Source organism: Balaenoptera borealis, assembly GCF_965194805.1.
Source record: "Balaenoptera borealis genome assembly, chromosome: 2".
NCBI classification, from domain to species: domain Eukaryota; kingdom Metazoa; phylum Chordata; class Mammalia; order Artiodactyla; family Balaenopteridae; genus Balaenoptera; species Balaenoptera borealis.
The window spans coordinates 33,711,360-33,736,355 of record NC_138867.1 but is presented as its reverse complement, the minus strand read 5'-3'; the positions used below and the strand labels follow the sequence as shown (position 1 = coordinate 33,736,355).

Below are 24,996 nucleotides of genomic sequence, written 5' to 3'. Positions count from 1 at the left end.
AAAGGCGTCGGAGAAGAACAAGACAGAGAACAGAATAAAACACTGATGTACAGACCGATGGTCGTTCACAAATGATTCTCACTGAGAAAGTTCTTTGGAGCTCAGGATGTAGTTTCTTTAACACAAAACAAAACAATGTTATAAAAACACTAGGTCCCCAGATTAGGCCATGAGTGACCAAAACTGGTTTTTTATTTTTAATTGTGGTAAAGTTTACAGTCTTAACTATTTTTAAGTGTACAGTTCAGTAGTGTTAAGTATATTCACATTGCTATGCAACCAATTCCAGAACTTTTTCATCTTATAAAACTGAAACCCTCTACCCATTAAACAACTTCCCATTTCGCCCTCCCCCAGCCCTTGGCAACCACCATTCTACTTTCTGTTTCTATGAATTTGACTGCCCTAGGTACCTTGTATAAGTAGGGTCATACAGTGTTTGTCTCTTTGTAACTGGCTTTTTTCATTTAGCATAATGTCCTCAAGGTTGATTTATTTTAGGCTCTATGTACAGTATTAGAGCATAAGGAACAAAAGGGCTTTATCATTTGTAATGTGGTGTATCAATACTAGGTTGAATAGTATCTCCCCAAAATTAATGTCCACCCAGAATCTCAAAATGTGACCTTATTTGGAAACAAGATCTTTGCATATGTAATTAGTTACGAGGGGTTATACGGGGGTTATATGGGGTTAGGGAGGAAAGTCATATGGGGTTAGGGAGGCCCTAAATCCAATATGACCGGTGTCCTTATAAAAAGGGGAAATTTGGACACATAGACAAAGACATACAGAGAAGAACGCCACATGAAGATGGGACTGGAACGATGCATCTATAAGCCAAGGAACACCAAGGATTGCCAGCAACCATCAGAACCTGGGGGAGAGTCATAGAACAGACTGCCTCAGAGCCCCCAGAAGGAAGCCACCCTGCCAACAGCTCCAGGTTGAAATTCTCGCCTCCAGAACTGTGCGAGAATACATTTCTATTGTTTTAAGTCACCCAATTTGTGGTAATTTGTTATGGCAGTCCTCAGAAACTAATACATGTGTTTTTACTTTTCAAAAAACAAAACAGAACAAAACATTGCAGAGCAAGCTGAATCCCAAAGAATTTATGGGAAGTTGCCTAAAATCTCAAAGTTAACGTATAGGACTTGAACTTGGTGTCTTACCTGCCTCCTACCCTGCCACATTTTACTCGGTAGCTTTCTATTTCCTATTTCAGTTGCCAGATACTGTGATATGCTAAGGGGATCAGAAGACATGCATATGTTGTTTACCAGAGAGAAATAACCCTCTTAGTCCACTGTTCATTCGATTATTCTAATTTAACTCAATACAACAAATATTTGGTGAGTGACTATTCTAGGCCGGGCACTGGACCAGCTGCCTAGACCTCCCCTTGATAAAATAATAAAGCCTATGTAATCATGCTTTTGAAGGAAAATGTATTCCACCTGGACAACCCTCTTCTCATCTTGTAAGAGGACATGTCTCTTCTTTAGCTCGTTGGCCAAGAAATAGGAATATTGAGAGGAAACCCGCATTAGTCACTGAGCTCTTGCATGCACTCAGTATAAGAAAAGAGCAAGAATAGAAAGCTTTGGCTTTCCCCAGGGAAAGCACTATGGGTCCTTTCTTTAATACTGGAGCCTCAAAGAAGTCACACAGCCCATCGACATTTAACCAAGAATAGAACTCGGGTGACTTGACAAACTCTGAGACAAAGCTGTTGCTCTGACCCAGAAAAATCCACTGTTTTCTAATGAATTTTCCCACATCAAGTGTCTCCTTGTATGAAGCAGCCTGGAGGTGGAATTTTCAGATTTCATTATTTAGTGGCCAAATGCTTGTTGAAGAAATGAATGAGTATAAGGCAGGGCTGAGAGCTGGTTGGCAGAAACCAACCAGCTGAATTACTGGGGCTGAATTACTATGTGGGCTTTTATGAGAGGCAGAACGGGGTGATAGAAAGAGCCTAGACACTTGGATTAGATGAATCTGCCTCAATTCCCAGTCTCGCCAATTACTAGTTCTGTGATCTTGGGCAATTTGCTTCGTTTCTCTGAGCCTAAATTTTCTAATCTGTGAAATGGGGTAATAATACCTTCCCTGAAGGATCTTAGGGAAGATTCAGTAAGATAACATATGTAAAGAGCACAGCACATAGTAGGAGCCAAACAAATAATCCCACCGCCCCCAATATATGCAGTACTTAATGCAGCTTGGATATAGCGTCAAACAATACAACGTGGGGGAACTAGCAATAGGAGAAAGTTGCCGCCAAGAGATAAACTTATCAAGCCTCTCCTGGAAGAGTGGTCATGTGTGAGAGTAAACCAACAGGCTGTAAATATGTAACCAGAACATCCAGAAACACCCAGGTCTCAGAATCAAGGTGACTTGGGTATAGCTGCAGTGGCACTAGACTGGAATGTGATTGTAATCCAGTGAATAGAAACCTTTTCAGTTGTGTTCGGACAAAGGACGGGCCTTCTTCTCCTGTTCTCCAGCCTGATAACATGCTTGTTCATGCAATGAGCCAGATTGTATTCAAGGTAGCAAACGCTGAACCCAGCAGACAGGAATTCAGCCATCACTGCAGGTGGTGGTGTGGCCCAGTTGGCACATCTCTGGCCTGACTCTCCAACCCCCCTCGACTCTCTCTGATTTCAGACCCTCCGAATAACCTCCTGCTCCCCCAGACACCTGATACATCACCCTGGAACTTCTCTTTCTTTTAAATAATAAATGACCAAGAATAGTGGTTGCCTTCGTTGGGAGAGGGCATGAGGGAGCCTTCCTGGGTGTGGGTGGAGAAATGTTTTATACCTTGTTCTGGGTGGTGGTTACACAGGTGTTTACATGTTTAAAAATGTATTGAGCTGTACACCTAGTATTTTGCACTTTATGTACGTTATACCTCAATTTTTTAAAAATTGAACTATAGTTGAATTACAACGTTGAGTTAGGTTCTGGTGTACAGGGAAGTGTACACCACCAGTCTATGTATATGCTTTTTCAGATTCTTTTCCATTATAGGTTATTACAAGATACTGAACATAGTTCCCTGTGCTATACAGTAGGACCCTGTTGTTCATTTTATATATAGAACTGTGTATCTGTTAATCCCAAACTCCTAATTTATCCCTCCCAACCCCCTTCCCCTTCGGTAACCATAAATTTGTTTTCTATGTCTGTGAGTGTGCTCCTGTTTTGTAGATAAGTTCATTTGCGTCACATTTTTTTTAGATTCCACATATGAGTGATATCATATAATATTTGTCTTTCTCTGACTCACTTCACTTAGTTATACCTCAATTTTTTAAAAAAGGTAAAAACATGTGAATGAACGAATAAATGAATAAATGCACTCCTGGTTTCTCTATCAATCAATGTCCTGTGTATCCGGTTCGTGTGAATCGGTTATCCTGATCCAAGTGTACCTACTCAATTTGGTGCTCACGAAAGGCTAGGAGGCTGAGCACCAAGGTGGGCCACCAGGAAATGCCATCAGGTGGGGTCCTTATGGTGGCACTTATACTTAGGCCTCCTTTAAAGTATAGCACAGGGTACTTTGCTAATGTCAGACTGCTTTCCTTTCTCTGCTGCATGAAAATGTTATCAAGGTCACATGGAAAATTAGTGGGAAAGATCGCCCATAAAGTGATATTCACACACCTGGTTTCATGCCCTAAACATAATCATAAAACAAAATGAAACAAAACAAACAGCAAAAACCACACTCTTTGCTGAGCACTTCGATTCCCTTTCTTTTACTTAACCTTGCACCAAAACCATACATAATTTTTTTTTATAATTCCACTGTTTTTCCTTATTCTCTGGCTGAAGTGCTTTGAGCACTAAATTAGCAAAAGGACAAGCATTCAGGTGAAGAATGCTGAGATTATATTGTATTATCTTAGGTTTCCTACTGTTTGCTTTGGACCTGGATCAAACACCAAAACCTCAAAAACAGTTCATCTACCCAATCAATCAGTTCACCCTCTAGGTTCCACTGATGTAAGCTGCTTGAGGGCAGGGCCTTATTCAGATTAATAACAACAATAACAATAATAATAGCTAAGTTTTATTTAGTAGATATATTGTGCCAACTTCCTGACATATGTTAGCGATCAGAGTTTTTAGAACATAGAAAACACCCGATCAGGGGTAATCATTATCACTAATAACTAGATATGCCAGGCCCTGCACTAAGCCCTTTCTATGAATTAACTCATTCAGTCCTCATGACTAACCGTTTCCTTTTACGGAGGTCGGGTAACTTGCAGGAGATCACGTGGCCGTGGGAATCCGGCACGTCTGACTCTGAAGCCCATGCTTGTGACCACTTCAGACCCTGTTTCTCAGGGCGTGGTGGTTCCTGATGGCTTCCAATGAGGATCTGGCGCTCAGCGGGACTTCCTCCACCAGCACCTCTGGGTGTGGGCCCAGGAATCCGGTAACCTCTAACACGAGACCCGCAGCTGACTCTCTGTATGCTGACAATTTGAAACCAGTGGCCACACTCCGACTCCTCTCTGTGCCCAGCCTCCCGCAGGGCTTCCATACTTCTGTGTTGGGTGAGTAATGTTGGGGGGAGTAGCTGCCCAGAGGCAGGAAATGCAGCAAAGCAGCCGCGCCGGGCCTGGGGCCCAGGGAAGAGTTCAGATGTCTGCCTGCCTCCGGTGGTGTGCCCTTTACGCAGAGCACAGCCAGAACTCCAGGCTTAAGAGGAAAACACGGGGCCTATTTCCAGAAACCTGAGAAAGAGATGGTAAGAAAAGAAATACATCGGGATGGCGTGGAGTTGTAAGAAGGGTGCCCCGGGGCCTGGGGGTCTGCCCAGGGCTGGGTGTGAGAGCCAGCGGGGGCTGTGAGGGGGCCCCGAGCAGATCAAGCTTCCCTGTCCAGCTGGGTTTTCGCTGGCGGTTTAGGGGGAAGTTGGGCCTCCCACCCACGGCTGAGCTACTGTTTCAGTTCCCTTTTCTGGGCACAATCAAGTACTTGAGGCCTTGGCGAGGTTAACCACAGGAAAACCACAAGAAAATGGCTCTGCGGCAGCCAGCCTGAAACTGGGGTGTGAAGAGCTCAGCATTTGACCTCAGGGCCCGGGGGAGGGGACGGAGGTGGTGAGAACTGCTCTCTCCAGCTTTCAACCACACACTCGGCTCCCCAAAGTCCCCAACAACCATAGGGCCGCATCGCTGAGCGCGCTCTGCTAGGTAGGGGCAAGCGTGGTGTTGGACAAGTGACATTTCCTTTCGAAATGCCTTTTGTTCGAATTGCAAAGACACAGCATTCTACCCTGGCTGTCGGCAATCCCAGCGCATGACCCACTGAAGCCCCACAATTAAGCCTTTATCTCCTCTGCAGTTCCGCTCTCACTTTCATCTATTTCAATTCCAATTAATTCCATATCATTTAGTGAACACTTGTGCTAGTCACCAGAGGGGGGATTAAAGAAGGGAAAGCCAGAGAAACTCCTGTCCCCATGGAACAGATGGTGAGTAGGGGTTTCAGACCTTAGCAGGCGTCAGAATCACGTGGAGAAACAGTTAACAGATTGCTGGGTCCCACCTCTAGAGTTTTTCTGGTTCAGTAGGTCAGGGGTGGAGCCTAAAATTTGTATTTTTAATAAGTTCCCAGGAGATGCTGATGCTGTGGGTCCGGGGACCACAGTTTGAGAACCACTGGTCTAAACAAGATATTTCTAACCTCGAGTGAGGCTGTGCTATCACAATCTCTAGAGAAGCTTTTTCATATTACACAGCTGGGGCCTGCCCCTTGGGAATCCCGCCGGCACCCAGCTGCCACCCAGCTTCTGGTGGTGAGAAGTCGTCCGGGTAATCCTTTAGCTACTTCATCGGTACCCATCTGACAAATCTGAGAGCAGTCTGAACTCACGTAAAAGATGTTAGAACTTCTGGAACTGGCTTATCTGTTATCACCCAAGAAGCACTTTTAAAAATCCAAATGTTGGGTTGCCCTATTGAGATATGAATCTGTGCTTTGTTCTTTGCAGTGGGAGACTGGAAAAAGCAGGCATTCTCCTTCCCAAGGCTCCAGAGTGAATAGGGAGCAGAGTCAGAATATAAAGAAAGGTCTCGAGACTAAATCTTCAGATCTTCCTGAGCTGGAGGGCACTGGGCCAAGTACCCGAGTCCATGCTTGGCAGGATCAAAGTCCTCTTTCGACTACTTCCTAATTTGTAAGTGGGGCGTATATGGCAGTAACATACTAGAACAGGAGTCACAAAATTTTCCTCTAAGGGGCCAGATAATAAATATTTCAGGCTTTGTCATACAGTCCCTATTGAAACTACTCAAGTGTATCATTGTCGCGTGAAAGCAGCCGTTGACAGTACCTAAATGAATGAGGGTGGCAGTATTCTGATAAAACTTCATTTACAAAAATGGGTGGTGTGCCAGATTTGGCCGTCAGGCTATAGCTGACCAACTGCTGCTCTAGGGATGGATATTGGAAAGAAAGACCAGGAGCCTCAAATTAACTCGGAGCTGCAGGCAGCTGTTCATTCTAGCAGACTGTGTTCTGGCTCCCTCTGCAACCCTCCGTTTGGCGTGATCTGTACTGTCTGAGAAAAATCGCAAGGTGATGTAGAAAGCAGCTGGAGTAGGGGTTACCTGAACACCAGGGCTCCATCCCGAAGGCCCAAGGAAATGAAGTCACTGTTGGGTCTCATGGGGCTGTCTCCCCTCCACATCAACAGGCCATCTTTGGCAGTTGTCTTAAACCTCATGAATGCATTTGATCTGGATCCTGACACCCTGGAGGAAATACACAAATAGTTACATCAAATCAACCAGTCTCCACCAACATTCATTTCTGAGGAATCCCAGTTTTGTCTGCCAATTATAAAGATAATCTGACATTTCTGACTCTTACTACCAGGAGATTAGAAAAGGCATCACCACCACAAGTCATGCCCTGGGTCTAAAGGTCTGACCTCCTCATTCTGCAGTTTGGAGTCTGTCTCTCTCCCCAGGTGTGGTCAAATGCCACAAGAGAGCATTTGATGAGTCACAGATCAGCCAGACTGTGGCCAATGCCACGGTCCCAGCCTGCACCCCCAATACACACCTCAGTCTTCCCTCTTTCCTGTACTACCACTCACAGGTCCTTGGGAAAGTGTCCCCTATTCCTCAAAAGGAAGTGGTTTCCTTAATTACCAAGAGGTTCAAGTTGGCAGCTGCTCTGGGCTATGATCGTGGCTGTGGATGGTTATCTCTGGAGATGACATCCTTGAGGGCAGAGGAGGAATGACTGGACAAGGGGCAGAGTGTCAGTCAAGGAAGGTGCCTTGATGGGATAATGGTCTCGAGGGGTGTTGGGGCAAAAGCAGGGTGGAGAGGAACAGGAAGATGAGAGGAAGGAAGGGTGGTCAGGAAGGTCAGGTCCCGGCCCTACAGCTTTGGCTGGGAATAGGATCACGTGATTATGTGTCCCTATCAGTTCTGGGATGTTCTTAACAATTCTTGGGAATAGACTAGTTCACAGATCCAGTTTCCCTAGAAAGTGACCAGTGTTTCATCTGCAATAAGGAGAAAAGCAACCATGAGGTCCTTAAATAAAAGGTGAGATAAGAGTAAACATAATTTAATATTGCTCCTAAGATGGCACTACTGGAAAAAGCTCTTTGTCCATTTTCCTGTTATGTGTACCATCCCTGTGTCTCACGAACATGCCCTGAAGCTGCAGACTACATTCCGTAGTGAACAGTGGAGGGGACTTTTGTCTAAGGCTTCCCAGAGCCTGAGCTAGACAGGAAGAGATCAAGTTTGCCCTCCCCAGGCAGGGTCTCAGAGTGGTGAGCGAGGAGCAGGGTCCATGATACTGACTTCTTCACCAGGCCAGGTGCAGAGCAATCCAGCCCCGGGCTGTTCCCTAGAGAGCTGCTTTCCCAATCTTTTGCCCAAGTTTCCTTCTTTCCCTCACTTGCCTTGGATACACTGATTGGTACAAGCCAATCACGATGGTTCCATTTCTCTTGCAGTGACTGGTTTAGGGGTGGGCATGTGACCCACTGTTGTCCAATGAGACAGAGGAAATTTATCAGGAGGATTCTAGAAAAGACTCCTTTCCTTTTTAAAAGAGTCACATGAAAAAAAAAAATTTTTTTTTACTTGCATGGGATATTGCCATGATTTATAGCCATTTAACGAGCATTTATGAACAACTGTCTTGTAACCACAAAGGGTATAACCATTGGAAAATATGCTGAAGATAGCAAGGCAGGAAAATGGGTCTTTGATAATACAGTTGATTGTCTGAATTAATCAACTCAGGATCCAGTCTAAGTCTGGACAGCTTGTTATGTGAAATAATAAATACCCTTCATGTTTAAGACATTTTGAGCTGAGTTTCCCGTTACTTGCAGCCAAAGGCATCTAACTGAAACAGACCCCGAACTTGAATTTTACCTGCAGCTTCACACACATGCACACGTACATGCACCTACATATATGCACACAGGTGCCGTCGGGCTTTCTGCTTTGGGGCACTGCACCTCCTACTTTCACCAAATCCCTCTGCTCCCAACCACCCAGGGCCTCTCACTAAGCACCAGGGGGCTAGAAACTTGGGCCCTGTTCACACCCTCCCAGTTTCTGGGGACTGAACACCCTTCCATCTCTGGGGAAAAAGGGCTGAAGAAAGAAGAGGGTTTCTTGGCTGGGAATCCATCTTGCCTAAGGCCCATGCAAGACAACCTTGATCTACACAACATGGGATTAGAGAAACAAAGCCCTGCCTGTCTAGTGTGTGTCCAGAGTCACCAGGGACACCCAATGCCCCAGGAAAATGTCTCTCAACCTCTTTTGTTCCTCGAAAAGCCACCAAATCCCACCCTAAGAACTGGATGCCTTTGGCTTAAAGCATTGCCTTAGTCTGTGAATATGCGATCAACCTGAAGAGGATGGAAAAATTCTAGAATGATTGTGCTGGCGGTAGGGTGAGGGATGGCACACTCTAAACTACAAAGAGCTAGGGGTAAGGAAAAGAAAGAGAAAAGGGTAAACTGAAAGCGCCAAAGCCAAGCTTCACTCGATGGAAGACTTTGCCTAGAGCCAGTCTTTCCCATGTTGTGTAAAATAGGCTATTCCAGACCAGGAGCTTGGACCCCGGAGCAGGGCTGGAGCTTCTGCCACCAGCGATTAAAAGCCACAGCTGTGACTCAGGCATCTCCTTGGATCAGGCTCTTGTATCCACATGAAGAGAGCTGAGGAGCCCCCCACCGAACTGGAAAGAGCCTGAAGAGGACAGTGGACCTCGTTGATGAAGACGCAAAGTAGGACACGGACTTGGGGCTGTTGTCTGGTGGAGGGTGCCCCAGAACCCTTCCTCGGCTGGCCTCTTCAGACCATGGCCACAGAGCAGCACGACGCTGACCGCCCTGCTGGGGAATCAGACTCATATAACCCCGGCTTCGGGAGCATCAAGTTCTCACTGCTTCTCAAAGCCTGAATATTAGAAATCCCGGGGCTGGGCACGTCCCTCTCTCTGGGAACATCCCTTGGACCAGAAAGGCTTTGGGTTGTTTGTCATGGGCTTGTTTCAAAGGCTGCATTTTTGAGTTTGTTTTTTGTGTTGTTTTGTTCTAGTTTCTATGTTTATTTTGTATGTTTTTCCCCCCGGGACTATGGCTAAATTCTCGTGCCTTTTTGGAGAACTATCTTCTGGCACGGAAGACAAGGAAAAGCTCTGGGAAAGATATTGAGAAATTGACCTACCAGGAGATAAGGGAGGTGCCTGTGGAAGCTTCTTACCTCTTGAGGATATCTGGATGGTCATATGTCAGGTAACTGCGGCCGATAAACTGAGGGATCTCAATGGCTTCTGTGATGGCTGAGACAGAACAGAAAATGGAGGTTACATGCTACATGACTCTCTTGACCCCAGCACTCCACCACGTGGCAGGAAAATACAAAGAAAGCCAGCTCCTGGAGGTAGGACATTTATCAACTTGGCGGCCCCTTCCTCTTGGCTGCACAGGCACTTGGCCTGGTTTGGGACTGCCTGGCCTGATGGCCTGTAATTGGCATCTCTCTGCTGTCCCCTCTCTGGGGCTGGCCGTCACTCCTATCGGTCTCAGCACTGCCGAGAAGGCTCGCAATATGCCAAAACTTGAACTGTGCCCAATTATTCTTGGAAGCCAAAGGGCAGGTCTTGGGCCATGCGAGGAGCAGCTGGGGATAACCCTCCTTCTCCAAGGGAGGCAGAGAAAACAATCCCTTCAACAAAACCCACCAGGATTTCTCTAGCTGAAGCCAATCTGGTCCAGAGCCCTTTCAGCCATGACCTTAGACACTGGTGAAGCAGAGGGGATGAGGCTTTGACAATTGTTTGCAAATCACCTCCCCGTGTCGTATTTCACAAGATTTTCACCACAATCACAGGAAGGAGCAGGGAGTGCGGGGGTGGGGGGGGGGGAAGGGGAGGGTTTGATTGTTCCCATTTTTATAGAATAGGAAAATGAGGCATAAAATCATCAAGGATTTGCCCAAGATCATACAGCTAAGAAAGCAATAGACCATGAGCCAGACCAACTCTCCCCAGTTCTGGCCCTCAGCCCACTTTTTACTTTTCAATATTTTAGAAGTGTGTTTCCTTCCTCCCAACTTCTCATCTTTGTTTTCTTGAGGAATCTCCTCCTTCCATACAGTCAGTAAAAGAATAGGCTAAGGAGTTGTGTTTGGTGTCACAAATTAGGGATAATTTAGGGGATTTCTTCTAAAGAGATTATAGCAATATCTCTTTTCTCTTTAGAAAGACACAAATGGCAGTTTAAATAAATTAAGGTAGAGTGAATCTCATGTTTAAAGAAATGTACAAAACGAGAGAGAATAAGCCAGCTTATAAAACGAGTTCTAGTTTCACAAAAACTTGTTGTTGGTACAAAGAAGACACTGAACTAAGGACTCTATACCCAGGGGAGAAAACGTATAATTATTGACACTACAAACAGCAGGAGAGTTCTATACATTAAAAGAAAGAAGGAAGGAGGGAAGGAAGGAAGGAAGGAAGGAAAGCAAAACACAAAACCCAATGACACTGGGCCCCCAAATGTAAGTTCCTATGTTAGCAGGTCACCCACAGCAGGCTCCCATCCTCTTCATAAAAAAATAAAGGAAGGAAGGAAAGGAGGAAGGGAGAAAGAAAGAAAACAAGAAATGCAGAACAGAAGTAAAAAAATGTTAAAGACGGTTTCTGAGGTAACTATCCAAGAAATTGCTTCACTGTCCTCTGAGGCAGCACAGCCCAAGACAAGGGCCTGCTGACCGGAGGGCCTTTTAGAGACTGAAATGAACAGCTCTTGCATCTTAAATTCTGGGCTGTACCACAGGCCTGTCTTCCTCTGCTTAAAGTGAGTAGGAGGAAGAAGGAAGAAAAGGAAGTCGAGAGAAGGAAAAAGATGCAAAATGGCACGAGTAGAAAGATGGTGGGAAGAGGGAAGAAGAAGGGGAAAGTAGATGCCAGAAGAGGAGAAAAGAAAACGTGGAGGAGAAGGTGTAAAAATGGACGGCAGCCCCGGGCAGGGGAAGGAGAGGGGGATGGGAAAGGTGAGGCTGGGAGAGAGGACCCAGAGGAGCAGAAATAGAAAGGAGAGGGCCAGAGGGGGGGATGAGAGGGAAGAGTGCGGAAATGCAGGAGGGCAGGAGAGCTCTTAGCTGGGCCGGCAGGCCCCGGACTGCAGGCTGCTAGTGCTGACACAGGAGGAGAGCTAAACATCGCCCCGGCGCCCCTGCTGGGTTTGGCTGAGCCTCAGGCAGGGCCTGTCCCTGCTGTTATTGGCCATGGATGTGGGTCTGTGGCCAATAGTCATCATTCCTCTGGACTCCTTGAAATGGTCAGGACGCGCTCTGCACCTGGACACTCAAAGGGGTGTGTATGAGCCCCGTCCAGGTGCCTGCTAAGCCCCCCAGCTCAGGAGCTCAGGGCTTCCCGAGGTCCAGCTGGGAGACAAGTGTGTTCCCAGGGCCGGTGATTTTGGAGGAAGGATGCCCACCACCCTGGAGTGGGGTGTCCCCCTCATTACCTCTGCAGGTGGTTGGCCTGCCCTGTGCCCGCAGCCTGCCCTGGCATGAGCCCAGGGCACTGTCACAGCTTCTCAGAGGACTCACTGTACTTACTATTGAGGCAGTAGTTCCCACACTCTGCCAGGTGCCAGCATGAAACAGAACAGGGAAGGTCAGAATCTCACAGTCATTGTAAAATCCCAATTACTTTGGTTGCAGATTTCTGGGAACCAGCCTTGCTGCCCTCGTGAAGCCCTGCAGGAATTCACATTCCTCTTACGGAATGTGAATCTGATTCCCAACGGGAACCACTGGAAATCTTTTCTCCTCATGGTTAGCACCAAGTCACCCAACACGCCTTGCCAGTCCCAGCTCACGAGTGGAGGCGCAGGTGGTGGTGGGCCAAGAAGATGTGTGTAATAAATTATCCAACACCTCTGAGGCTCCCCTGAGCTTGTGCTGACGATCCCCATTTAATCTAAACCTGGAGAAATAACTCCTTGCTGAAGTTACTTACCTTGTCAATGACCATTTATTTTCTTGGCTCCAGGCTACGCGTGAAAAAGGAATGATAAGCCAGCCAGCTGCCTCTTTTCTCTCCCTAGTGGAAAATATCACCCTAATTCCCACCCCACCCCCTTTGCAATATTCCAGAGCCCTGGTGATGTGGTGATTAACAAAGAGCAGGGGAACGCTCTAGAAATGACACCACTGAATACAAAAATGGTGGAAATATACTCAGTGTCGTCACTGAGTGGATAAACATTAATTCCGTCCTACAACATTACAGCTAGAAGTGACCATCTAGCCCTTTCTGGCCCTTTGTGGTTTGTTTAAATATTGTAAGCACAGCTATATTTGATCCTAACCCTTTATATCTGATTTCTTCTACATTGTCTTTTTTTCCGTGGCAAAGGCACAAGTCGAAAGGTGTTTTGGGTGCTTCCTCACATTTAGACCTAAAAGCTCGTGCCATCTGGTGACACAAATAATACCCCAATGAATAGCAGCCTGCAAGCTAGGCAAAGCATTTTCCACTGCAGGGACTTGAAATTCCCAAGGGACCATGACGAGTTAAAGGGAGCTTGCTGGCTCCTTCATACAGTCCCAGGACCAGTGAAGGAAGGACCTGGGGTGTTGTAACCTAGCTTTTCCAGCAGCCAGAACTCCTCTCAACAACCCCCTGAGACATGGCCATCCAGCCCCAGGGAACACTTTCCACGATGGGTAGCTCTCTCGCCCATAGGGCAGCACCCTCCCCTGCCGGACAGCTCTACTTGGAGCAGATGTCTTGGTTCCGTGAAACTGACTCTGCAGCCATAAAGTAAAGAACAGCAGAAAAATGTTTTTCAACACTACCAGTCTTCAGCTATCTAAACAGGAACATCTAGGTTGAACACCCCCCCCCCAAATTTTCCATTGTTTATGATACACCATCAAAAGAAAACAAATTCCCTGTAGTATGCACAATTTCTATGTTTTATTCACTTGTGTTTTTTCATACTGAGTTTTCTTAAATTATAGTCCATACTTAATGATGCTATGTGTTTTATGCACTGGGACCCCTCTCCCCGGCCAAAAAAAAATCACCCAAATCAGACCCAGCAATACGATGTGAATTTACTAAACACAACATAAAATGTCCAGAATGTGGGAGATCAGCATGGGTCAGGCAGGTTCCCATCTTTGAGGACTGCGCACCCCTGACAAATGTGTGACCTAAGCCATTAGCTTTTAGTGTCAGTAGTGAGTGTGGCGTGGCTTCAGCTGCTACAGAGAAACAACCCCATCTAGTGGCCTGCAGGGTCCTGAATGGTCTGAGTCCAAACTCTAATGCAGGGAAGGGAAAGAAGGACCGGGCTCAGAGTTCTTTCCCAAGTGGCCTGTCTGCTATGGGCTGGGGGAACCCCAGGAGGAAACAGCTGCATCCTGCACCCCTGTCTTGGACACGCAGAACATAGCAAATGCTCTGAGAAGTCCCACAGAAGAGACAGTGGTTTGTTTACCCAGGATTACCCAGATTTATTTGACCCCAGAAGCCCCCTCCCATTTTGTGCCTATGAATGTATGTTGTCTGTCTCTCTGTGTGAGCATAAAACAGCCATCAGTATTCCTTGGAACTTAATTTTTTACATGTGCTTCGTGGAACTCTTCTTTAACTTGTTAGTAACTTAAATACAAGAGCCCTGAGGGACTGGGACACAGGTGGGTAAATTTGGATGAGAGCAGAAAGAAGACAGAAATCTCTAAGGATGGGGAGTATTTTTTGAGGAGGGCGGCTTTTTGACACCCCTCTGGTGAGATGAGAAAAGGGCCTCGGTACTGGGGTACAGCATGGGGTGCTGAGGTTTGAGGTGGAAGAAGGCACCTAAGAGTGACAGCCCCCAAATGGATGGTGAGGGGACCACCAAGCCCTATGGTTTTTGCTGGTACCTGAAGTCGTGGCTGGGAGTTAGAAGACCCTCTGGCTCCTCCTGCCCCAGTTGGAGACAGAGAGGCTCACTTTCCTGCAGTTCAGTGGGAGCCCGGTGCCCACCTCCATCTGGGCTCAGGCTCTGCTCCTGCCTCTGATTTTGCCAGAGACAAAGGGCAGGACGGGGGTCCCAAAACCCCCTCAATGTCCTGATGGTCTGGGAGCCTGGACCGCTCCAGGATTTGTCTGAGTTTCTGGCCCCAGCCCGTCTGCACCACCAAGAGGTGAGAACAAGTTTCCAATCTCCCGACTAGGGTCCCAGTGGAATTCTCCTCTGAGGAGGGTAGAAAGAACCAGACTCACTGAGGATCCCAGAAGCTAATTTCCTGACGGAGAAGGTGCGCCTTGGTATGGACTGAGCGAGGCCTGGCGCTGGGGATTTCTACAACATGCTGCCCACTGTAAAAGGACTGGTTTAACTTCTGTGGGGAGTGCTAGGAAAGGTTCATGGTTTTGAAGCATGATCTGTTAATCAGGGAGGGAAACAACCCTTAAATATATGAGGCTAAGAATCACCTTGCTGGATCAGACAGGATTCTCTTTGACAACCAAGGATGGCTTCTAACCATTCTTTGTCTTTCTCACGAAGAATATACCCCAACTTTTAGACTGTTCTCCTGCATCTCTGTGGAACCAGCTCTCCTCCCTTTATTTCTGATCCTTACTCAGGACTAGATGCTCACCTCAAAAGTCTGTCTGGTAAGTGTGCACCTCTGAGAGCCTGCTGGGGCCTGGAAAAATTGTCCTTAACAGTCCTAACCTGCACCCAGAGTCCCATTAATCCTCTCAAGCCATATAACAGGAGAAGAAATTATGTGATACAGGCCATGCCTCTTATATATGAATCTTCTTAGGATTGGCAACAGCTGCCATTTTGCCAGAAACACCATCTTTATTTCAAAGCACAAGGAAATACTGATATAACACAAGGACAGCTGATGTTCTGTCTGGGTTTTAATCTTGGCTCTAGCCTAGGATGTTGCAGAAAAAGAGCCCTAAAAGCCCCCCAGATCCCCCCTGCCACTGTCCATTCCCTTGGATCTTGCCAGGAGGCCCAGGCCCTCATCAGCGATCTGACTCTTCATTCTGGGGAGATTTATTTCTCATTGAACCTGAACCTATAGTTACAAAGCTATACACGTGAGAACTTTTTATCTGTACGACTAATGTTCTGTAACGGGAAAGGAGGGTTAACAAGATCACAAATTATCCTTTCCTTCCTCCTTTAATTCCCAAAGCTAAATGTTCACTTAAGCTTGGACTCTATATATTGACCATTAGTGTTAGCATTTAAGGCAGGAGCAAGCTTGAATTTGCCTGCAGTAAAATTGAAGACCTAGGAGATTCAAATGCTGATGTGTGAAATCCAGATCCAGTTTTCTGAATGAACGGGCCACTCGAGCTAAACCTCTTCAAGTACATGCTGTTAGCTAAACAGTGATTTGCTCGTTAGAATTATAATCAGGCTCATTCACAAATGTTCTTCTTCTTTGGGGGTTCGTCACCAAGGTGAGCTATGTTAATAAATATATTTCATATGATTTGCCATGCAGGTTTCAAAATTCATTTCAGTATACTGCTACTTAGTCTTCCAGCTGGAAAACTGGCACCTTTCATATTTTCCAAGACTGCTGCAAAACAAGCTCTCCTAGCACCCCATGTACCGAAATATCTACCTGTTTTCCTCTAAACCCCACTTCTAATAAAAATCAGGAACCTGGAAACAAATAGGAAAGAGAAAGAGCACGTTCCTTCACTTAGGATGGCTGCCTTCTTTCCTTCAGGCCTGTCTACCTTTTTTAATTAGTTCCCAGACAGGTGAAGTCACCTGGCATTTTAACAAGAAGGCCCACGTGGCCCGACATGACACAGTTGCACAATGCAGGCCTCCTCCGGACCCACCGTGGCCTCCGCCTCCTTGAGCTGGTGTGGAAAGCTCAGTCCAGCAGGGCCTGTGGTCCGGGACCTGCGCTGCTTTCACACAAGGGCAGGTTGAAAGCTGAGCAGCTCACAGCACTTGCTGATGCATTTTATTTTTCTCACCAAGAATAATAATGCTTAATATTGGTTGAGTACTTACCAGGCATTCTTCTAAGGAATATGCGCTGCCTCATTCTTCTTCTAAGGAATATGCCTTGCCTCACTTAATCTACGCTACAATTCTCTGTGCTAGACAATATTGCTCTATTACTCCCACTTTACAAATGAGGAAACTGAGGTACAGAGGAAACATATACAGCATGGAAAATAGCAGTCTACAGAAGGTTATTCATATTTTTGTTCGGAGCAACTAACGTACAACTCATATTTTGCCATACTCGGCAAGATTTCTCAGATTTCTCTTTACGGCATTCACAGGTAGGAGTCAAAAATATTTAGTCAAGATATTTATCCGTCTATGAAGCCCAGGTATCCACCTGTCAGGATAGGCTCTGGGAGTGGCTCAGATGTACGAGTCCTGGAAAACTCCCTTACCCATATTATGAGTTAAACTTTTTTTTTTTAATTTGGTTGCCCGACCAGGGATCGAACCCGGGCCCCAGCAGTGACAGCGCCGAGTCCTAACCACTGGACCACCAGGGAACTCCCTATGAGTTAACCTTTTGATAGCTAGACCATGAGGGGATTCTCAGGGAAGGAGCCATGACAGGTTAGGGGAAGGGGGGAAACTATTTATTTACTGTTTACAGAACTGTTTCAGCATTTTAATTCTTATTAAATAATTATAGTAGTTTATATATAATTCATCATCTAATATGCTATTGACATCATTGATAAAAATAATTGGTATGGCTGTCCCGGGGTTATCAACTGGTCCCACAAACGGTCTGTCCATTCCCTCTGCTTCCAGAAGCAGCACCTGAGTCCCCTCTCCCCTCCCCTCCCCGTGGTGTACCTTTCTGGCAGTGCAGCCCCTCGAAGCCCAAGGGACAGTCACACTCATAGCCCTCCTTCCTGGGTCGGCAGCTGCCCCCGTGGGCGCAGGGGGCTCCCACACAGGGGTGGGCTGCATTCTCCACGTTCACGCCCCACGTGAAGTCATGCTTCACGTGGATGGTCCGGTCATTCAGGATGATCTTAGGAAAGAAAATGTAAAGAAATTCAGGAATTCAGAAAACGTCTTTTCGGTCTTCTACAGCTTTCCTCAGCTAATGTGAACTATGCCTAGTGAGGAAGCTTTAAACAAAAGAGAAAAAGTCCGGTTGCTGCTTTTATAGTCTCGTAAGTGACACAGGAACTGAAGTGATTACATCTGGTGTTTGGGAGACTCTGCATCATTTATAAGACTATACACGCAGCTTCCTCTGTTTCTGGAAGACCTGGCTACTCAGTGAGGTCGTAAAGAAGTCCCAATAACCACAAAATTAGAGTTCTAATTCTGCATATTAGAATCACCCGAGGTGGGGGGTGGGGAGGGTTAAGAAATATACTCATGCCCAAGCCCCACCCAGATCAAGTGAACCAGAATCTCTGTGGGTGAAATGGAGTCATCAGTAACTTTAAAAAGCTTCCCAGGTGATTCTAAGGTGCAGCCAAGGTTGAGAGATGCCGCTAATAAAGCGGAGTAAGGAAGAATACAACACAAAATGCTACGCAGGCAGGAATCCAAGGGCGGGTGATTGCGTCTGGAGGTGGTGGAATTGTACTGCTGTGTCCTCCTGGCCAGAGTTCTCTGCAGCTTCTCCTAGCTCCACCAACTCCGCCTCCCCAGTTGCCCCCCTCCCTCCTGCTTCCTTCCTCCCCTGACACTCTGGAATCCCCTTCCTCTCCACATCCTCTTCCCTGGAGTGAAACCCAGGTCACATTCTTAGCACTGCTGGGCATATTCACTGGACGAGAGAGCGCTCTGCTCTCACCCCTTTTCCCTGCCATGGGGCTCTAGTGAAACTGATGATGAATTACAGGGCGAGGTTACTGGTCTCCCCAACCACAAATAAACGGAGTGTGCACTGGCCCTGAGCTGTTGGTATTTCAATGTCTCACAGGCTTTGCTGAACTCAGAGACAGAGAGAGAACACATCCCAGGGGAAGGTCCACCATGCAGGGGGTCCTAAGAGATTAGCAGTGGCACTTCCAGCCACTAATCCATGTTTCCACAGGTTTGCCTAGTTGTTAGGGAGTGTCAGGAGAGCTGGGAGAAAACTTTTCCCTAGCCCTGAATCTCAGAAGCTGCCAGACAAGAGCCAGAACCTTTCCGCAGTCTCCTCCTTTTCTTGCTGAGAATGCAGGACTTGAACAAGCCAAGAATGGCGCGGCCCGCTGCAGGATAAGGCAGAGCCGATGACTGGGTCACTGGGAGGGGAGGAGGGCCTTTCCAGGGAGTAAGGAGGAAAGGCTTGTGTGTGCTGTGTGAAGAAGGGGCAAAACCTGACACGGTAGGAAGGAAGGTGAAGTCTCTTAGCAACTCAGCCCGCTTCCTAATTTCAAACCCGTGATTACACACGGCCTATGGGGGCCGTGTCCCCGCCCCATTCCTGGAGGGACAACGGTCTGAACTGAGGTGTCACTGATATCACAGTTCAGCAACAAAGGGAAGCACACCAGAGAGAGGAAATATTGACTGGGATACAGAGTACAGAGCCCCAGGGGCCCTTCCCAGAGTCCAGATGTGCAAATCGTGAGAGGACCCTCTCTCACTGTCCCTCCATCATCTTAGTCTCTCCTTACTTTGCTGCAGGTCTGAAAGGGATCAGTGGCCCCCATTCCCCCAGTGGTTGCTAAAGGGAAACAGGATGCAGCTAACATCCAGGAACTGGATGTGCTTTTCTTCAAATTCTTTCCCCCCAGTGTTTAGTGGTCCTGGAAATCTGGGTTGGTGGGTCAACCTGCACATCTGTTGCAGACAGAACATAATCTCATGACTGGAGAGATCATGGGCAGCCCCAAGAGAAGGAATAAGAGACAGATATGAATGGGGTCACCATCCTGTCTCTTTTACTAGCTGAGTGGATTTTTTCCAGACCTTCTATGGAAGGGCTCTAATCTGTGCTCAAGAATATGGTTACATGATTGATGAACAACTGTTAAATCACGGTGGTGGGAATGGGAGTGGAGGCGGCGGAAACAATTGGGTCTTGCCTTGAGCAAAAAGCAAAGTGACCCCAAAGAGAAGCAGGAGTCCCTATGAGACTCCATCCTCTTCCTTCCCTTTTGTAGAAGCGTCTAGAGCGACCTGGCGCCAGGTGCCTCCCTCAACAATCCCAGGATATTTTAGTGGATGTGTTGTACAAATTTATCTTCACTGAGTTGCATTCATGGGATGTCTGCTGGATCTAGCTAGAAGCAGACGTTATAAGAAAGTGGGGTTGGAAAGGTGTGCTCTGAGCACTAAAAAATATAATCTTAAAAACGTTAAAAGTTTCTCCAGCTTTCTTTCTTGGGTGCAGCAGGTTGCACTGATCACAGTCTTCAGTTCCATTGTCTGCAGTCAAGGTCACACAATACACATGAGGAAGGGAAGCCTGTACCTTCTGGATGCTCCCACTGAATGGCTTGAGGATGCCTGAGTTCTTCTTCACATCATCATAATTGGGGACCCCACCAATGAAAATGTCCGAGTTGCACTTAATCTGGGTGAAGCCTCCCTGCCAACAGATGAAAAACAAAACACGATGCAACTTCAGAAAAAAATGGTTAAGATTACCAAAGGTACCTTTGGTTCCCTGTCAGGGAGCAAATGGCAGAGACAGTCTCAAGACTCATCATGACAATCTGTCTACACATTGGCTTGACCTTTGCCTTGTTTTGCATTGCTTCTTACCACCTGTTTGAAAGTAAATTCCTTGACATTTCTGAGACTCAGTTTCATCATCTATAAAATGAGAGCGAATACGGTAGACTGTTCCGTCATCAATACCCCTCTCCTTGCAGGAAGATTACCTCCAACCTGTCAATCTCAAGTGGGGCTATGTAACTTGCTTTGGTCGATAAAGCATGAGCAGAAGAGAAGTGAATCACTTCTGGGCAGAGGCTTTCGGAGCCAGGAGTGGTTCACCATGCCCTCTTCCCCCACGCCCTGTTCCTCCAGCCTGGGTCTCAGATTAAAGCTGCAGCTGACCATTGATGGACATGTAGCGTGAGTGAGACATAACTCCTTATTATAAGGTGCTGCTATTGTGGGCTTATGCGTGCCTGACTGCAGTACAGTCTAACCTGTCCTGGCGGCTGAGATTCCACTGATTTAGCGCTTTGCCCAGCGTTGGATGCAGGATCTGCGTTCCAGTATGGCTGCTATTGTTATATTCACTAATGGTAAAGATAGAACCTCTTTAGGCCAAGAGAAAGGGAAGGTATGGCAGGTGGGAGGCGTTCCTTGTTATCAAATACAAGGGCAGAGAAACTCTTTTCCAGGCTCTCAGAGAATTCCCCATTGTCAATCCCCAAAGGCTTCCCCTGCTTCTGGTCATTTCAACAGCCTAAACCCAATGGCTGGGCTAGATAACAAGCTGTGTGTGAGACATGAGGTCTAAACTCCTTTAAACATTGAGTCTTAATTAAGCAAAATGTTAAAATGTCCTAAGATAACATACAAATTTGAGACCTCTGGGGATGAACACACTTTGGGTAACGTAAGTTATTGTTTCCTTTGATTTATGATCAAAAGAAATACAAACAGTAGCAGCATTTAATTATTTAACAGATATTATTGGGTACCTACTACGTCCCAGGTACTAAGTGCTGCACAAACAACAGTAAATAAGAAAGCCCAGGTCCCTGTCCTCCAGAGGCTTATGCTGGGGTGAACACAGACAAGTGACCGGTCAGGTAAGATTAACCCTTTGAGGACTGTCCAGGTGACTGTGGGTGCACCTGGCGGGGAGGGGGCATCGCATACTCTACCCCAGACGTAGGAAGTGGGGAGGTGCACTAGGAAGAGTTAAAACTGAGAAAGAAACTGGACAAAGTCAGGGCTTAGAGGACATGTAGGTATAGGGCAGAGGCAAGGAGGGACCAGATCGTTCATGGATAGAAATGTGCACTTCACCCCAAAAGCAATGAGTTTTCAGCAGGAGAGAGAACAGTCAGACTGTGTTTTAGGAATATAACTGGCCAGAGGGAGGAGAATGGATTTGGGGTCTGGTTGGGATGGAGAAGAGGAGACAAGAGAGGAGGGAGCTCCATCTAGGGGAGCGCTCACACCCACCGAGGTGGGCCTGTTCTGCCGTGGGATGCTCTGGGCCTGGATCTGCCGCTTCCGTTCGGCTGCGAGTGGTTGGAAAACCTGAGCAAACGCCCTGGTTGGGTTCTCCTGAAGCCCTGGGAAGCACTGCCTTTCCTCTGAGTCTGCACAGCTTGGCTCACCTTGCGCTGTTGGTGTTTCTCAGTGCAGCCAGCGATCTGGCCTCGAGTGTAGCCCGGACACTTAGGGGCTGGGTTAGCCCCCAGCAGTATCCTCTAATCCCTGTCCCCACCCGTCTCGAAGCTCCAAGACCTCTGCCCCTGTCAGCCACACCTTTGAACACGGTATGGACAGGACAGCGGGCGGGGCAGAGACCCCTGCGGGGTGATCTGATTAAGGTTTAACTCCTGGACATCAAGCACTGGGCCTTCCCACTCCCATCTCAAGGCAGCGTCACAAGAACCGCCCTCAGATGCACACAGAATAGCCACGCCTTCCCTCCCACATGCTTATACTGTTTCCAGGTGGGCAGCCCTCCGGTCAGCTCCATCCGTTCAAATAGCCAATAGGGAGGACACTGGTTTTACCATATTGTCTAATTCTCATTCCCTGGCGTGGCAGTAACAGAACCCGAGGTGTGGTTTCTACCTTTGTGTTACCTCTTCACTGTAGGATCCCAATGGTAAATGCTGCCTCCTGAAGAGTTGCTTATTTAGAATCAAAGGCCTTAAGCCCACTATTTACAAACATGCCCATCCTAAGTTTTTGTTACTGTTTTACAGATGTTGGTAACTAGGGCCTAAAGCGATACACTGCTTTTTTGAATTTATATTATTAAGTCAACACACAGTCAGATCTATGCTTGTGAGCTTCTAATCTTGTCTTGGACTAAAGTCAGCTGTTAGAGTTTTCTGGATTGTACAAGAAGTGACTCCCATTCTCCCTTTAAAATCCATTTCCTTTATTCGTCTCCCTTCCTTCTTCCCTGCTTTCCTTTCTTCCTTCCATCTTTCCTCCCTCCCTTCCCCTCACCCTTCCTTCCTTCCACAAATATATATGGGATATTTTCTAAGGTACTCGCCTCTTGAAGCAGAGCCCAGTTTCTGATTCTTCTAATTCCCAAGGAGGTCCTTGGTTCTGATAGGACCACCCACCATTGTTGTCCCCCAAGCTCCCTTCTTGACATGTGTGTCCTTCTTTCTTCTCTCCTCCTCAACCAAATACCTCTTACCACCAAGAGTCCCTTTTCCTTCCTTTTCTTTTTTCTATCAATTCATTTTCTTATCAGAACACCCACATTCATCAATGCCCCCTTTAAATCTGTGATGCACAAAATGAAGACTGTTGTAATGAATATCCTGGCAAATCTAAAGTCCCCTCTGTTTTAGGGGTCTGTAAATTTCGTGTGTGTACAGAATCGCAGTAGGTTATAGTTTAAAGCAAATCTCTCTTATCGCTCCTTAAAAATGTCATTTTCCTTTGAACATGACCTTGGAAATAAAATCATGGATGAAAATTATAAACTTGAGTGGAAATTCTGAGCTCTTGAGGTTATTATGATAGTACACTATTAACAATAAGTAAAGCTACAAAGTGCTGATCATATGCCAGGTTCTGTGGTGTTTTATAAATACAGTTATTGTAATTCTTACAACTCTATAAAACATCATTATTGTATCACCATTACCCCATTTTTTAGATGCAAAAACACCAACTTGGGAGATCGAGTGGCTGGTCTGAGTTCACACTACTGGTGAGGAATGGAGCTAGATTTTGAACCCCGTGAGTCTGGTTTCAGAGTCTATGTTCTTGTCAGCTGTGCGACCACCCCATCTCTGGCCCTGCCTTGGAGTTGTGTTCTGAACTACCTTATACACCAACATGAACAAAGGCAGAGGTTGGGAGGCATGGAGGTAGGCAGGCAATTTTCTAAGCGCTACATTTGTATTAGCTCACTCCATCCTTCCAACCGCCCTATGAGGCCCCTCTTATTATCATCCCCATTCACAGTTGAGGAATTGCAAAGTTAAGAAACTTGCCCAGTGGGAAGCTTGGTTGTTAGCCCAGGTAAACTGGCACTGTGTTTAATCATTATGCCGCCACTTTCATCTCCAAGACAGGAAGGAAATAGTAACCCCATTCACATAAGCCATCAGGAGGTGACGTCCTTCTTACCTCCGCCATTCCCTCCACTACCTTCTGCGTATCCACCTGTAAGATACCATTCTTCGCTGTGCGAGACACGTGCAGCTCGTGCCAGTGACCCAGGGTGAGGGGCTCTTCACTCCTGTTGAAGGAAGGAAACTGAGCATGGGTTAGCGTCAATGGCGTTAGAAATAATGGCCACCGATCTGGCTCACATGAGGCGTGCCAACCTTAGGCACCTCACTCTCTTCAGCAAAAAGAAAAACCTTCATTCCTTCTTGGTAAACACCGCAGTGCTAGCTCCATTTATTGGACCCCTTCATGGGAGGAGTAAGTATCTCACTTATCATTTTACTTATTCCTTACAACAAGTCTGAAATGGGGGTAGGATTAGTCTGATTTTCAAGATGAGGGGGTGACATGAGGCTAAAGTGTGATCAGAGTTGCATACAAGCTTTGAAGAAGAGAAAATTATATAGGCTATGATGCAAAACAGATTCCTTGATGTACTGATGTCTGTAGCATCCTCTGAAATGCATAAAAAATAAGATGGATGGATGGATGGATGGGGAATATAAGGATAAATAGATACATGATAAAGCAAATACAGCAGAATGTTAATTGTAGACTATAGGTGGTGGGTATAAGGATTTTACTGTACAATTCTTTCAACTTTTCTATATGTTTGAAATGTTTCATAATAGAATACTGGGGGGACAGTTTCCATGTTGTCTGATATTGTGAAAAGGATTAAAAGTACTTTAAAAATTCAGTTATTAATTCAAGATGGAAACACTTGAAGTTTAAATAATATTGATAAGAGTTTTACAGCGAGGTGTGTAAAAGGGTATAAGTATTGCATTTGTGTTTCTAAAGATGTCTATATAGTTCCTGGCCTTCACTGAACCTCCCAATTATTTTTTGGTCCTGGATCATCTTTAGAAACCCACCAGGAATACCAATGGGCACAATTATTGAAAGGTCTCCACCCCCTCACTTGATTTTTTGCCCTGGCAAATGCTTTTGCCATTTGTCCTTAGCAATTAGAATTTAATCACCTTGGCTCAATCAATATGCAATAAAGATCTTGTTCAGCAGCCCATCTCCATAATAACTAACGGCGCCTCAGCCTGTTGTCGTGTAGAGGTCATTCCCCGTCGACACACTGCTTCCCTCAGCAGAGTGATACTGATCGTGGCCATCATGAGCTCACTGCAGTT

At 46.4% G+C, this 24,996-nt stretch overlaps 1 protein-coding gene and 1 long non-coding RNA gene across 5 annotated transcripts in view; one reads left to right on the top strand and one right to left on the bottom strand.

The window, feature by feature from the left end:
* The window catches only part of EGFLAM (EGF like, fibronectin type III and laminin G domains), a 166,939-nt gene that overhangs the window by 3,723 nt on the left and 138,220 nt on the right, over positions 1-24,996 (bottom strand). Inside the window, exons 16-20 of one of the 2 annotated variants that reach the window (XM_082382218.1) lie at positions 23,807-23,918; positions 19,980-20,096; positions 17,408-17,588; positions 9,789-9,867; positions 6,648-6,791 (exon numbers count right to left, since the gene is read on the bottom strand). In XM_082382218.1, the coding sequence (XP_082238344.1) occupies positions 6,648-6,791; positions 9,789-9,867; positions 17,408-17,588; positions 19,980-20,096; positions 23,807-23,918 (633 nt within the window). Of the gene's footprint in view, positions 1-6,647; positions 6,792-9,788; positions 9,868-12,152; positions 12,210-17,407; positions 17,589-19,979; positions 20,097-23,806; positions 23,919-24,996 lie in introns of those variants that run through there. The other variant, XM_082382219.1, reaches the window with a different exon arrangement.
* On the top strand, positions 5-20,307 carry LOC309624423. 3 transcript variants are annotated; one of them, XR_014241905.1, is made up of 3 exons: positions 5-4,780; positions 15,101-15,210; positions 19,899-20,307. It is a non-coding gene; the product is annotated as an uncharacterized lncRNA (long non-coding RNA). The 3 variants fall into 3 exon arrangements; XR_014241906.1 differs by having other exon boundaries at positions 12,258-15,210; XR_014241904.1 differs by lacking the exon at positions 15,101-15,210 and having other exon boundaries at positions 19,902-20,307.